We start from the raw sequence: 15,895 nt of genomic DNA, 5'->3' as shown, positions 1-15,895 counted from the left end.
ACCGTGTGTGTCATAGGCTCGCCAGAGCCAAGACATGAGAGACAGGTGAGCCAGACAATACTTGAGCTCCATTTCCAAAAGGAACCCAGGTCACCCAGCAATGACAACGACCGTCCACACTCCTGAGGGGCTGCTGTGTGCAGAGATTTCTCGCGTAGAGGGTAACCGAAGTTCCAGATGAGCAGGCCAAGACTGGGAAGACGCCCCAGTGCCAGGATCACCAGACACAGACCACAGTTCAAAACCCAGTCTCCTTGCCATAACAACCAGTCTTCCTCCCCTGGGGACAAAAACTACAAATGCAGGGAGTGGGCACCTGTGCTTCCTCTGAGGGCTCCTGATTACAGGAGGACGAGAAGTATCAATTATGGTCTGGAAACATGAAATTACCCTACGTGCACCCAGCCATTATCCCCACCACCATTAGATAAATGTCTGGAGGCCTTGCCAAGTCTGGGGATGGCCGCCCCATACGCCCCCAGGTAACAGGTTGGCTATCTCAGCAGGGCTCCCTCTTCCCATGCCACTCGCTCTTAGTTACTCTCAACACCCACTGCAGAAGTTCCTCCTTCCTTGGCTAGGAGGGAGAGGGGACAGTTTTCCGGGAGGAGGGATTCCAGGTTGAAAGCCTACAGTCAGCAGCCCCCAAGCTCCTTCCCTCCCTGCCCACTTTCTCCCAGAGGAAGTAGCTGGACATATTGCTTTATGCAATGTAGCCAAGGGCCATACTGCTGTCAGTAGCAACTTGGGCTTGGGGGAAGCGTCCTGGAATCAAGGTGCCCTGGGTTCAAATCTCTATCATTTGCCAGAGCTCAAGTCATCAAAGTCTGGCCATAGCTCCTGGAAATGGAGGCCTGCCCCTCTCTGCTAGGAAATGAAAGGATCAGCCCTTCCCACAGCCTCACTCATAAGGCTCAGATGGGTGCACCCTGAGGTGATGTGCAGACACTCCCGCGTCTGAGTCAAAGCCTTCCAGCTCTAGATCTCAGTTTCTCTCTGAGCACAGGCACCGCTGGTCTGAGCACAGGCACCGCTGGGCTGCAGGGATGTGGGATTTTCCAGCATCGCACAGAGGCTGTCAGATCCCTGTGGGTGGATGCAGCGGGAGAGGCAGGGCTGAGACACTCAGGACTGAGGGGCTGGAAGGACATCGCGCGCAGACAGTGCCGAGACTGACACACAAACAGGCTCCGGCACTCAGATCTGCAGCAGCGAACCTGGAGCGCTCAGGGTCTGCCAGACGCCACCACCCAGGCTCTGCGGGAACCGCGCAAGGGCGGAGTCCCCTGCTGCACAGCTCCGCCTGTCATCACACCTCTCTCCACGGTTAGGACTGCGATGACCCAGGGCCCCTTAATGGCACCCACGTCCCTTAACTGAAGCAACCTGGAACCCCCCCACAGAGAAGCAAGGAGTGGCGCCTGCCAGACATCTCTGCGCAGCTACCCTAGCTGGCACGGTGGGAAGGGTTTCTGGCGCACGCCACGGAACTCCGCAACCCGGCTCAGGGAGAGCGACTGAAGGCCGGGCTTTCGGGGCTGCACATCCTGGAGCAAAAGTTGGGTGGAGCCGCTGTACTCAGGGCACTGCAGTGCAGGTGCAGCCTGATTGCCACCCAGTCCTCGAGACCCTGCCAGGACTGCAGCTTGGAACCCACGGATCCCCAGTCGCAGCACTCACCTGCACTCATGTCAGCGGCAGCTCCTAGTAGGGCGGTCCCCGCTCTGCGACAGCCCGACAACTGGGCCCGCAGGTGCGGCGCTCACAGGATCCTTGGCGCTCCTGTGGCCAGAGGCTCAAAGCACAGTACCCTCAGCCCGCAGCGCCACCGCAGCTCGGGGCTCCCGTCCCGCCCCTAGCCCCGCCCCTCAACTAGGCCCCGCCCCTTGGCGAGTCGCGGGAGGGTCGCACCCTGGGAAGTGTAGGCGCCTCGCCCCCGCAGCCCGTCTGCGTGCCACCGCGGTTAGATGTGAGGACTACAAGTCCCAGTAGGCTATGCGGTCCGCGCAGGCGCAGACTGTCGGTAACGCAGGTGCCCTCCAGCACCTGCTTCTGGAGCTCTGCAGAGCTGTCAACACGGTCTAAAGGACAAGACTATGGCTCATTTCAGTACCGGGAGCGCGAAGAGGGAGGCGCAGGGAAAAAGGATCTTGGAGTAACTCTTCTGGAGTGATGGAAGGTCTCGGAACCATATCTTCTCTTCCTTCCCAGTACACAGAAAGGGGGAACTGAGGTGGGGCAGGGGGAGCGGGCCGGGGAAGCAGACCAGGAGCAGTATTTAATGACACACACCCCCAAGGCGGAGGTTCTAACGGGTTGGGATTCCTGCGCAGGTGTACGGACTCCTTGGGTAAGCGGTTGGCCACCTCGCCTTACGCCCAGACGTCGCTCTTACGGCTCGGCTGACGCTGGGTGATGCACACTGAGAAGACTCTGGCACATCCTACTCTCTAGCCATCCTGCCACAGGGTGACCGATACCCTTGTGACGTCAGGCGTCCAGAGGAGAGCAGGGCGTGAAAACAGACTGAAAGGAGAGCCTGCATAGGGAGGCACAGGTGGATTCTGCCGTGCGCTGGCGGTGACAACAGGTGGGCACAAGAGCTTGAGAGGAGACGGACTAGAGAGAAGCGAGAGCACGGATGCATAAAGCTCAGGGTGGGAGCATGCAGGATGTGGCACTGAATGGAGAGGCACAGGCCGGGGCATTTGGCCCGGATTAGGGCTGTTCAAAGTAATACTGAGACAGAAACAGAAATGCCTCCCCGGCGATCAGTATCATCCATCTATTTCAAAGGGGACCAGGAGGCCAGAGGCTCTGGTGAAACCTTGAGGGGAGCTGCACATTCCTCCACATCCTGTAAACCAGCAGACCCTGCTGGCAGCTGTGCTTCAGCAACAGGTGCCCACCAAGAGCACAAAGAGCGGGACTGACTCTGGGATCTTTTGCCCAGAAAACCAAATCACCCAGGAAGTTGCTAACTAAGGTAGGGCTGGCCCAGCAGCAACTTATTCATGCGCAGAATTCTGTAGGGCTGGATTTGACTTGTAGCAAATCAGTCGATTTGAATAGATTAAATTTAGACCTTTGTTCTGCGTCTGCAGGGTTATGACCCATGGATGATCCAGTCACTTGCTTTCTCTCAGTACCTCAGTTTCTTCACCTTTTAAGTCACAATACCCTTGGCTTAAATTAGTAATACAGAGAAAACTGTTCAAAGCTACTAGCCTAGAGCCAATACTGAATAAACAATAGTCAAGATGACAGTAAATGTGGGGTCAATGTGGGCTCATCACCCTCCCTCAAAGGATGGGCCAATTTCACTGGGGTCCATTCATGATTTCAGTCAACAATGACTTGGGAAAATCAAGTCCCATGATTCACTGTTACCAAGTCCCACTGCTGCTGTTTGAGTAGCCAGCCTGGAGAGGGCACCAAAGGCTTCAAAGAGGGCACAGGAAGCTCTCCACACCCTTAACAGCCGGACCAAGACCCTCCCACTGACCATTGAGACTCAGGGGTGTTGTAGGGAGGCCACTTGTTTGTCCTGGCCGCCCAGAACCAAAATAACCACTCAGAAACTATATTATTTAAAACACTGCTTGGCCCATTAGTTCTAACTTCTTATTGGCTAACTCTTACATCTTAGTTTAACCCATTCCTAGTAATCCGTGTATCGCCACGAGGTTGTGGCTTACCAGGTAAAGTTCTGGGTGTCTGTGTCTGGTGGGGCTACATGGCTTCTCTCTGACTCTGCCTCCTTTCTCCCAGCATTCAGCTTAGTTTTACCACCTAGCTCTGTTCCGCTATAGCTCTGCTATAGGCCTAAAGCCGTTCCTTTATTTATCAATGGTAATCACAACATACAGAAGGAATCCCACATCACCTCCCCTTTTCTGTTTAAATAAAAAGAAAGGTTTTAACTTTAACATAGTAAAATTACATAACCCATTTCTATTAATCTGTGCATTGCCACATGGCTGTGGTTTACCGGCTAAAGTTTCAACCAGCATCTGTCTCTGGTGGTTCCATGGTATCTCTCTGTCTCTGTCATTCATTCTCCTGGCATTCAGTTTCGTTTTCCTCACCTTGCTAAGTTCTGCCCTGCAGTCCAAAGCAGTTTCTTTATTTATTAATGGTAATCACAGCATACAGAAGAAAACCCCGCATCACAGGGGCAGATGCAGATCAGATGTGGGAGACACATTCTTGAATATCCAGCCTCCAGAACCATGAGACCTCTATTTTTAATAAACTACCTGTCTCGGGTGTGTTGTCACAGCAACAGAAGATGGACTAAGATAAGTCAGTCTCTCTTTCTGGAAAACCCTAGAGGGAGTGGAGCTTTTCTAGGCACCAGGGGAGGGATGGGTGTGGTCCAACCCCTGGGACTGCAGGCAACTTCAGATGCATCATTGGCCCGTGCCCTTCCAGGGAGGATCTGTCTGTACACCACTGCCTCTCATGGGATTTGCCTTCTTTGGGATTAGAAAACATTAGAAGACAAGAGCATCGACAATCTCCCTGTGTTCTGACTCACAGTTCTCCTAACTTGGAACTTGGGCTCTGGGGCAATCTCTTGTGTTATCAGTCCTATGTTAGAGCTGCTACAATATTCAAAGTCATGCCCAAAGCCAGCAAAGAAAGAGATGAGGTACACAGGAGACAGGACAAGATTGTCAGAGCCCCCAGTGGGCCATAAGGACATCCAAGGGTGCTATGTCACTCCTACCTTTAGGAGAATAGCCTAACCACTGATTATGGAATGTAGATTAGCACAGGACGAGGCACAGAACAAATAGACAGGTCCTGGCCTGTGGCCTGAGTATCATGAGTTCTGAGTATCATGAGCCAGTCACTGCTTTCTCTTGGGCAACAGGTTATCAACTTGAGTGTGTTCCTAGAAACATGAAGATAAAAGACAAGAGAAACAAATGAAGTTGATGCTCACATCTGAATCCGACAGTGCAGCTAACGAGCTCAGCCTGTCCTGCTATGTCTTGTAGGAAGTTTCTTAATGGTTGGGACCTCCTGAGACACATGGGCTGTAACTACAGTGAGGGCTCTTTCTTTTTCCATAAGTGCCCAGAGGACAAGCCCAGGTCCCTGCCATGCTGCATGGCCTTTGCATTGCTTCCAGGTGAAGAGCATTTGTCTTGGAAGTAATCACTTCCCTTTATTTAGACAGGGGGTCCCTGTTGGAGAAGGTCACTTGTTGGTTCCCAGCTGCCCAGCTAGCTTAGACCCGAAATAATCACACAGAAACTGTATTAATTAAATCACTGCTTGGTCCATTAGCTCTAGCTTCTTATTGGCTAACTTATATTAATTTAACCCATTTCTGTTAATCTGTATATCACCACATAGCTGTGGCTTACTGAGTAAAGTTCCCAGCATCTATCCCCTATCCCTAGTGGCTCCATGGCTTCTCTCTGACTCTGCCTCCTTTCTCCCAGCATTCAACTTAGTTTTCCCTGCCTAGCTCTGTTCCCCTATAGCTCTCCTATAGGTCCAAAGCAGTTTCTTTATTCATTAACCAATAAAAGCAACACATAGACAGAAGGCCCTCCCACCACCAGGTCCTCCACCAGGAAAGTAGGTGGAGCCCCCAGTGTCAGCCTCATGGAGACAACAGGTAGGATGACGGCCGATGTGTGGAAAGTTAAGACAGGAGAGCTGAGTCTGTTCATAGGGCAGAGGGGCCCCTTTGTCAGCCAGAGTTGGATGAACCACACATGGGGCCTTGGCTCAGGGCATAAAAATGGAGGATGAATGTAAAACTGTACCTGAGGGGCCAAACCAGAGAAGGAAGTTACAGCCAGGGCTGTTGTGCCTCTGTGCCAAACCCTGCAATTTAGTTACATTGTCTCAAGGGTCCTATCATCACCATTTTACAGACAGAGAACTGAGGCATTCGCTATTACTAAGTGCAGCCATTAGAATGTATCCAGACCTTTTGGAGAAGAGTGAGCCATGGGTCATCTGGTAATGTGCCCTCCAGAACCTGTCACTGCCTACAAAGAATGTAAGAATCTAAGAGTCACACGTGGAGTGAATGGTCAAAATGGGTCCTGTCTCACTGGCCCATACCTTCTGCTCTATCTCTGTCTGACAGGAATGTCCACCCTTCTTGAAAGCATGGGCTAACTCTTTGGGCTTTCTCTTTGTAACAGCCTCTCCTGAGCCCTGCTAAGTCAGGGCCCTCCACAACCAGGGCCATTCACGGCCATATCACTTCCAAGCCTCAACTTCTCTATCCTACCTGACTCCATCCCCAGCATCAGAACTGCCAGGTGACTTTAAACCTTCCTCATCTTAGTGTCCATGGTGCTCCTCCTGGTTTCTAAAGACTCTGGGGGTCACTAGCCCAGAGGAAAAGGGCCCGCTGAGCTGAGGGGTCAATGAGTGCCCCACAATGCCTCTCCATTGACACCCCCGACTCCATAAAAGAAGAGGCCAGAGCTATTAAGCCCATTTCATCCTCTTGGTCCTCTCCCGGGGTCTGAGGAAATTTCCCTTAAGGTGAGCCTGGGGGAGGTGACTCAAGGCAGCAAGGCTCACATGGGACCTGGTCTAGAAAGATGTGGGTCTGAAAATGTCACAGTGCTGAGTTCCTGCCTGTAAGGGAGCCATGGCAGAGCTAGACCTGCTCTCCAGCCTAAGCTGTGCTCCCCACATGGAGCGGAAGCATTGATCTGTTTCTCAGCCCAGGAGAGAAACAAATGAAATAGGCTGTCACTGTGGGCCTTTCCAACCACTCAATAATTTAAAGCCATGCCGTGTGAAACCAGGAGGAGGCCAGCAGCCAACTCGCTGCTCTGCTCTGCTCTGCTCTGCTCTGCTCTCACCGTGGCAGTCTCTATAACCTGGAGGTGGTGGTGCACACCTTTAATCCCAGCACTTGAGCGGCAGAGGCAGGTGGATCTCTGAGTTCTGAAACTCAGCCTGATCTACACAGTAAATTCCAGGACAGCCAAGGCTGCGCAGAGATACCACGTCTTGAAAAACAAAACAAAAAGCAATGTCCACACTTGAGCAGACAGCTGAAGCCAGCCTCGGCTCACCCGAGTTCTTCCTGGTGGGCAGAAAAAGGGAAGGATGCAGGATGCTGGCCGTCAGCTCGGACTGTCTCCACTGCTGCTGACATGAAGTGATGTGTAAATACAACAGCGTGTCTTCCATGACTGAGTCATCATGGCACACGGTTGCCCTGAGAGCCAGAAAGAGGCACAGCGTAAGGTTACATCTGAGAAATGGCACACACGAGGCACACTGTGAGCCACTGGATGGACTGGACTCATGCTGCAGAAGCAGAGGAGTGGGGAGCACGTGACAGAGAGGGTGCATAGCAAGCCCTGGATGAGCTGGCAATGAGGGCTGTATGACAAACACCACAGGCTGTGCTGAAGGCGCCTTGAACCCTTTAGAAATGTGTCTTCTCCCAAACCTGAAAGATGGAAGTTTGAAAGAGAGAGGGGAGGAAGGAAGGGAAGTGGGGAAAATGTATAGCTCAATTAAAAAAAGAAAAGGAATAGAAAAAAAAAAGATGGAATTCAAGGTCGGGTGGCTGGAAGGTTGCCCTTTCTGAGGATTCTTTGTTCAGGGCCCCTCTCCATGGCATATCAGGAGCACCCCCTCCTCTCCATGCTCTCCTCTTCCTCTGCATCTCCATCACATTTCCCCTTCTCCTAGGATGCTGCTGGGCTGGGTTGAGGCCCATCCTGGTCACCTCATCTTAACTCTGCCATCCTCAACAACCTTGTCCCATGTTGTGATGGCTAATACAGATGGTCAGCTTGAAAGAGTCTAAACCACCTTGGCACCTCGGCCCTGTGCACGAGAAGGAGTCGGTAACAGTGTGACTGAGGGAGGAAGAGCCAGCCAGACTGTGGGCAGTGCTGCAACAAGAAATGGAGAGGCAGCCCTGCACCGACAGTCATTTCTCTCTACTTCCTGGAGGTCGACACAGCTGACCAGCTGCTTCAAGCTCCTACTCCAAACCTTTCTCCCACTAGAGGTTGTATTTCTTAAACTGTGAGCCACCATACAGCTGCCTCCCTTACGTTGCTGCTTGGGGGTGGGGACAGGTGGATGCACAAGTGCATATGGGGGTCAGAGGACACCCTCGGATGCCAATCTTAAGGTGTCAGTCCTCCTTTTCTGACAGTATCTCTTGTCGCCCTAGAGCAGTGGTTCTCAGCCTTGCTAATGCTGCAACCCTTTAATACAGTTCCTCACATTGTGGTGACACCCCCAACCAAAAAATTGCCTTTGCTACTACTTTATAACTGTAATTTTGTGGTTACAAACCTTAATGTAAATATCTGTGTTTTCTGATGGTCTCAGGTGGCCCCTGTGAAAGGGTCATTTGACCCCCAAAGGGGGGCACGACCCACAGGTTGAGAACCACTGAGCTAAAAACTGTCATTGTCCTGACCCATGAGCCTCTGGGGGTCCACCTGTCCCCATCTCCCATCGCACCATCGCTGGCATTCCAGGCACACACCACCATAGCCAGCTTTTTACATGGATGCCAGAGGTGTAAACTCAGCTCCTCATCTTCTGAGACAAGCACTTTGCTGATGGAATCATCCCCCCAGCTCTTGGGTTGCTTCAATTGGCTATACTTGTCACGGCAATAAGAGAGTCACTAATGTCATGCAGACTTTCAGTGTGTGGACTTTGGGGAGCCACAAGTCAGACACGATTCAGCTCACAGCCATGCCAACATGAGAGGGCTTACTTCCTGAGGGATCATGGGATGGGGCACACAGGCCATCCTGGGTGGGGAGCCAACTCTGGTCCTGACCTGAATTATGGAGAAAGAACAAACACTAGGCTATGAGGGAGGGGACTACAGGTAGCCCAGAAAGTGTGTCTACATTGAATCCTGGTAAAAACCTTCAGATTGAGGGCTCACCACAAGGACAACACCTGCCCTGAAGCACTGCAGAGTCGCTAAGGCAAGGTTTCTCAGCCTGTGGGTCTTGACCCATTGGGTGCCCAACAACCCTTGCACAGGGGTTGCCTAAGACCATCAGAAAACACAGATATTTACATTGTGATGAATCACAATAGTAACAGTAGCAAAATTACAGTTAGGAAGTAACATTGAAAACAATTATATGGTTGGGGTCAGCACAACATGAGGAACTATACAAAGGTGGCAGCACTGGGAAGGTTGGGAACCACTACTCCAAGGCTTTGAGTAGGGAGAACCTGACCAGCTCTGATGAAGAAATGTTGTCCATCAGGGCTGGAGAGATGGCTCAGCAGTTAAGAGCACTGACTGCTCTTCCAGAAGTCCCAAGTTCAATTCCCAGCAACCACATGGTGGCTCACAACTATCTGTAATGAGATCTGGTGCCCTCTTCTGGCCCAAAGGCAGACATAGAGGCAGAACACTGTATATGCATAATAAATAAATCTTTTTTAAAAAAATAGAAAAAGAAAAGAAATGTTGCCCCTCTGCGAAGCAGGCAGAGCAGAGGCCAGCGTGGGAGGGAGGGGCACATAACTCAACCTAACATATGAGACATCCAGTCTCAGGCTCCACAAGGAACTCCGTGGTCCCACAAGAACTGTGGATGCTGCCCTGGGAAGGGTTAGGCAGGTGTACAGGCTTCTGCGGCAGGAGGAAGCAAGTGAGAACAGAACTAGGTCACCAGAACCAGATCCCCAAGGTCAGAATCCCCTGGACTCTGCCAGACACATGTCCCATTTACCAGCGGTATACCTACTCAATGACAATGAGGACACACAGCTCAGTGGCGTCTTAGAAGACAGCTGTCCCTGGCAGAGAGATCAGTTCTCGTCCTGGGACCTGAGAAGGACCTGTCTGAGTAGAGCCTGTTTGGTGTCACTGAGCAACTTCAAGCCTATGGTCACTTGTCACCCATCACAGGCTTGCAACCAATGGCTTTTAGGTGAAACAAGAGTCCCCCTCATTCACTTAGAAAATGGGTCTCAGAGGACATGTGTTGTGGAACACGGAGAAGCTGACCCTCAGCCCTTTCCTGCAGACTTTGCACTAGGCTTCACAGGTCCAGCTCCTTCTCCTAACATACCATGACATCCTCGTGATGAGTCCACCTGCCCCATAGTTTCATCAAGGCTATGAACAAGGTCAGTGACACCACTGGGCCATCTCCACCAGGATTATTTTTTACAGATATGTACTTGGTGTCCATCGGATTAAGACCATTGCTGTGGGGTTTACATTTGATACTCAAGACTTGTGTCAACTACTCTTGCCAGGTCCAGATAGGAAAGCCAGCAGGCTTCACCCACAGCCACGACCAATGCAATGTATGTCTCACGGGGAGGCTCCGTCTCCTAGCCTTTTTTTCCTTCCTGTCCCTTTATGCTGCTGAACACAGAAGTTTGGGGTTTACTCTGGGTCCCCAAAGTGTTATATATGTATACATATGTATAGCTTTATTATTAATATTTTTTAAAGTGTGTGTGTCAGTATGGTGCGTATGAATGCAGGTACCCAGGAAGACAAGAGGCATTAGATCCACTCTGGAGCTGGAGTTACAGGTGGCTATACACTGACCAGCATGGGCGCTGGGAGCCAAACTCAGATCCTCTTCCCGATCAGCATGTGCTCTTATTTGCTGTGCCATCTCTGTTTTAACAGTGTGCATACAGCAAAGAAAAACAGCGTTTTAATATCAATAAATAAAAACACTTTAAAACTTTAAATAAAAATTACACATAATTTTACAGGAAAATATGTGATGTCATCCACTTCCAGGGATTCTTGCTGAAGCTTCTCTAATAGAAGAACAAGCAAGACCCCAAGTTTATTTGCTGTACTCCCCTCTGGTGGGAGACTGCTCCACTGCTGCCTGCTGTCATGGAGCACCCTAGCATCTCAGAGGGAAGCCTCTGTCCTCACCCTACATAGGAACAGAACGGAAGGGACAGTTTCCTGCCGGGTTACTTGCCCATTCTGAGGTCTTGGTGCCTGGGTGTTCCTAGCTTGTGACCATTGTGTGATTAGGCTTTAGGATGGGAAGGGGACTGCTTGAGTCTCTTCTAATCTCCTGGCTGGTTACCTAGTTACCTGACTCCCAGTTCCTCTCTTTCTGGTGGTACCCCACCCAGCACACAGTTGACTCAACAGTAAGTCAACCCTGTGTCTAGCTCAGATGGTTCTGGATGGTCACAGGATGAACCCAGGCCATGAAGACAGAGCTAGACTTCATCAGCCATTACCCAGGGTCCCCTAGACACAAGTCTATCCAGGAGGGCGGACGACCCAAGCCTGGCAACTCTGAGGCCAGCTAGTTAAGTAAAAGATGATTTTGGTGATGCCCCCCTGGTCAGATTCAGGGCATCCTAGAAGAGTGAACCCAAAGCGCCCCTGGATCAAGTCAGTCCTGAGATCTACCTCTGAACTTCTAGGACCAATGCCAATGGAGACCTTTCTGTTTGAGTCATGTGAACTTGAACTTTGTTTGCCGTGAAACCCAACCTAAGCACATAGATGATCAGGTTTTTATACCACTGGAATGAATAAATGCCACCCAGCGTAAGCATCCTTGGCATGGCCTCTATCCAATGGCTTGAGGTTTGCTTTTGCCTAAGTGTGGAACATTCCACGGTCCCCCACCCTCTTGTTTGTTCCCTCTTCTGACAGACATACACAGGGAAGTCCCGGGACTCTGGGTGACGTGACCCCTCTCTAGAACTAGTAGGAAAGATGAGAGGTTCTGCTCCAGTTGGGGTTCAGAGAGAACAAAAGGCAGCAAGTGCCAGACAGCATTCCCAGCCCCCACTACCAAGGAAGAAAAGGAGGACATACCCATGATAGGATAATACCCAGACTCCAGTTTCTCACCCCCACCCCAGTTTTACAAACCTCACTGAGCCCGCGTAATCGTCCCTTCATTGCTAATATACTCAGCAATATTGCCTATGCATCATAGTAGACTTCTATTTTGCAGCGAAGAAGGTGTAACTTTTATCTCGGACCAGGACATCCATTTGTCTTCCCACCTCCCCATCGCTGGGAAACTGCGGCTATTGGAAACAGCCAGGTGGTGGTGGAGCATGCCTTTAAACCCAGCACTCCAGCACTCTGCCTCTTCCGAGGCAGGTGGATCTCTGTGAGTTCAAGGCCAGCCTGGTCTACAGAGCAAGTTCCAGGAAAGCCAAAGAAACTCTGTCTTAGAAAAAGAATATATATATCTGCAAAATTCTTTCACTTTCCTTTTATTTCCTTATTTATTTGTTTTGTATACACGTGTGACTGTGCATATGGGTGAAGCAGTCAGGGACAACTTGAAGGAGTTAACTCTCTCCTTTCACCATATAAATCCCAGGACCTGAACTAGGACCTGAACTCAGGTTGCCAGGCTTGGTTGCCGCCTTTACAAGCTAAGACATCTCACAGGCCCATCCTGCTTCTAGCTCTCTCCTTCTAAGCCCATCCCTGGGGGAAATGGGAAGCAGGAGTCTGTGTGGCAGATAAAGAGTGATCTCACCTCTCAGAGAACAAACTAGGGGCTTTCTTGCAAGAAGAGATAGGCAGACACTAGAGGGCGCTGCAATTCGCCTTTTAATCAAGGCAACCCGCCCTTTGTGAGGGACTCCCAGGGTCCTGATATCCCATTCGAGCCTCATTCTTCTCATCTTTAAAAGGGGGCATGACCCTTGCACCTGGCAAGTCAGCTATGAGATCTGCACGAGCGGGTACTGAGGAAACGCCCCCTGTACCTGTGAATGACAGACTACAGCCTCCAGTGCCCCTGTCAGGAGGAAGGGGAAGTAGCTGGAAGCTTTGCATGCTCCCCTACCTGTCCCTATTCGGAACATGGCACAGGGGCCTGACAACTGGGTCGGTCCTAACGCTGTCACAAATGATCCAGTCCTTAGACCAGGGCTGTTATCTAAACCTAAAACTCGACCACGACCAGTGGAGCCTGTTGGAGAGGGGGTGAGCGGATTTTATTGTTGCGGGGATAGGTGAATGACAGTGCTGTATAAAGTAGAAACACTGGGTACCGCGTCACACGTCTGTACTCTATGTGTTTAGGAGGCAGAGGCTTCCTTGAGCCTAGGAGTTCAAGGCTAATCTGGGCAATATAATGATACTCTGTCTCTAAAAGTGAGACAGTGAAAAACTCTTTCAAGAAAACAAAACAAAACCTTGCATGTACACTTTTTTTCTTTTTTTCTTTTTTTTCCTGTTTATTTATTTATTAAAGATTTCTGTCTCTTCCCCGCCACCTCCTCCCATTTCCCTCCCCCTCCCCCAATCAAGTTCCCCTCCCTTGTCAGCCCATAGAGCTATCAGGGTTCCCTGCCCTGTGGGAAGTCCAAGGACCACCCACCTCCATCCAGGTCTAGTAAGGTGAGCATCCAAACTACCTAGGCTCCCACAAAGCCAGTACGTGCAGTAGGATCAAAAACCCATTGCCATTGTTCTTGAGTTCTCAGTAGTCCTCATTGTCCGCTATGTTCAGCGAGTCCAGTTTTATCCCAAGTTTTTTCAGACCCAGGCCAGCTGGCCTTGGTGAGACATCCCCATTGTCTGAGTGTGTGGGTGCACCCCTCGCGGTCTCTCAGTACTAGGGAAGTTTACTGGTTTATATAGTGAGTTGGAGACTAGCTGGGGTTGTGTAGACTATCTCAACGAAGCCAGAGAGAGAAGGGTTCTCTGTATGCTGGATTGAGGGGTCCCATATACTACTTATAATCCTTCACTGACCCTGTATCCTGTCCCCTTTGCACAGGCGAGCAAATAGCAGGCCCAAGGGAGGGAACTTTCAGGCCACGTGACTATGGGTGCTGGCACTGGGATCCAGCAGCCGGGACCACCACACACTGCAGAGACACAGTAAAAAGAAAGCTGCTCTGCCAGATCATTCTGGATTCTGGAATGTTCTAGACAGCAATGTCTTTTGCCAAAGCTGTGGCCTGCCCACCCATCTTGCAGGGTCTGTGCTTGCCCATTCCTGCTTCCTTTTAAGAAACTGCTCTTACAGTTTCTTAAATGGGACACTGCTTCAGATCCAGTAGCAGTAGTGACTTTGACCATTGCTGTCCAGGACAGCGGTGCCCACACAGCCCCTCAGAGTCCAAGGCCAGGAGCAGAGGCACAGCCAGCAGGCCTAAGGGGAGGGAACCACCATTCCCTGTAAATTGCAATGTGCCCTGCCCCCTCCCTCTCCTGTTTCTTGCCCCACCTAACCTGTGGGCGGGCTTCCTGGGTCACGTAAGTGGCATTTAGGAGTGGTTGTATGACCATGACCAGAGGAAGTTTCCTGATCCCTCACAGCCTGCCCCCCACCACCTAATCGTGGGTGAGATAAGTAAGAGCACGAAGTTGGGGAGCTGTGGGGCCTTGACAGAAAGCTCCTTAGAGACAGGGCTGGAGTCTTCACAAGGAAGGCTTGATTGACTGATAGGTGGCATCAGGGCAGCCTAGGACTTCCTGAGAAGCTAGACTGGAAAAAGCAAAAATCCAGCAGGCCACAGGCAGGGGACAGGAAAACAGGCCTGACCCACCTCAGTCGGGAGTACTCAGGCTCAGAGATGGTGAGGGCCCTTACTGAGGTCACATAGTCCAAACGCAGTGCCAGGAATATACATGAGATGAGAACTGGTATTGGGAGAGGCAGCCTGAAGTTAGGCCTCTGACTGAGACTCTGTTCTTGCTTCATCAAGCAGCCTGTCTCCATCCCTAGACCTCTATCAAGGCCACCCTCACACACACACACACACACACACACACACACACACACACACACACACACGCGCGCGCGTGAGGAGGTCAGAGGACAACTTGAAGGGGTCACTTCTGAGACTTGTCCCCGATCCCTTTTAGCCTAGTGCCCGTTTGTCTTCCAGGTTTCCACCGGGAAGAAGTGGCAAGCCAGAACAGGATCATCCTCTTTAGACTGGGACACTAAACACTAAATCTGAGCAGCATCGATGTCCCTTAGAGAAACAGATGTTGTTCTGACTAGAGATGGGGAAACAAAGATGGTTGGGGGAGGAACTTTTATTATAGCCATAAAGGAATCAGTAATGCAGGTGTTTACAATATAGGCAGGGGAGGGGGATCCACCTCAGGTTGGTGACAACATCTGAAAATCTTTCCTGAGGAGCAGCATGAACAAGTGGGGTGTCCTGACAAGTACTTTGGTGGTAAAAACTGGACAAGAAAAAAATGGAGCTTTGCTTTACTTGTTTTTTGTTTATGTGTTTGTTTGTTTAAGACAAGGTCTCTCTGCAGAGCCCTACCTGTTCTGAAGAAGTTCAGGCTGGCCTTGAACTCATAGAAATCCATCCGCCCCTGGCAAAGGTGTGTGCCATCACTCCAGCTCTTGGCTCCAGATGTCCAATATGTTCTTTAAAGGCTAAGACATTGACTTTAGGACGTGTGCGATCGATCCATGTTTGAAATGAAGTCAGGCTCCACAGAGCCGGTCCTCATCGGCAGGTTATGTTGGGATTCTGTGCACTGGTTCTCCCTGTGAATTCCGAGCTCAGACAAGTTAGCCTGAAGGAGGTGAGTGTGGTGCAAGGGCTGCTGTCAGAAGCTCATAGGCAGAAGCAGAGAAGGGGCAGCTCATGGTGTGCCCCCTTAGGTGTGGCCTGGGGACAAGGTAGGGAGCAACTACCTGATGCTGCCACAGTCTGGAAGGTAAAGAGGGCACCTACTAGTGCCAGGAGTTCCAGAGGGTTCTGGCAGAAGCTTACTTAGAGAGCTTTAGGCCCAGTCTCTCCCATTGCACTCAACTAAACTGAAAGAGGTACCTGTCACCCTGCCTCGGAGCTGGGAGGGAAGGTGTGGGCCCTGTGAGGAGACCAGTCAGTTCAGGGAGGCAGAGCACTGAGCCTCTAAGTGTAAATGAGCCTTCTGGTCCTGCCCTGTGGG

At 50.9% G+C, this 15,895-nt stretch overlaps 1 protein-coding gene across 1 annotated transcript in view; it reads right to left on the bottom strand.

Moving 5' to 3' along the window:
* The window catches only part of LOC121459804 (actin-binding LIM protein 2), a 123,945-nt gene extending 122,105 nt beyond the window's left edge, over nucleotides 1-1,840 (bottom strand). The window contains exon 1 of the mRNA XM_041669809.1: nucleotides 1,681-1,840. Coding sequence (XP_041525743.1) covers nucleotides 1,681-1,690 — 10 coding nt within the window. The 5' untranslated portion in view covers nucleotides 1,691-1,840. The remainder of the gene's footprint in view (nucleotides 1-1,680) is intronic.
* Nucleotides 1,841-15,895: the final 14,055 nt, after the last annotated feature.

Source organism: Microtus oregoni, unplaced genomic scaffold, assembly GCF_018167655.1.
Source record: "Microtus oregoni isolate MIOR12 unplaced genomic scaffold, Mior012 000019F_ref0000042, whole genome shotgun sequence".
Lineage (NCBI taxonomy): Eukaryota > Metazoa > Chordata > Mammalia > Rodentia > Cricetidae > Microtus > Microtus oregoni.
Note: the sequence above shows the minus strand (reverse complement) of the source record. Positions and strands in the feature narration are given on the sequence as shown.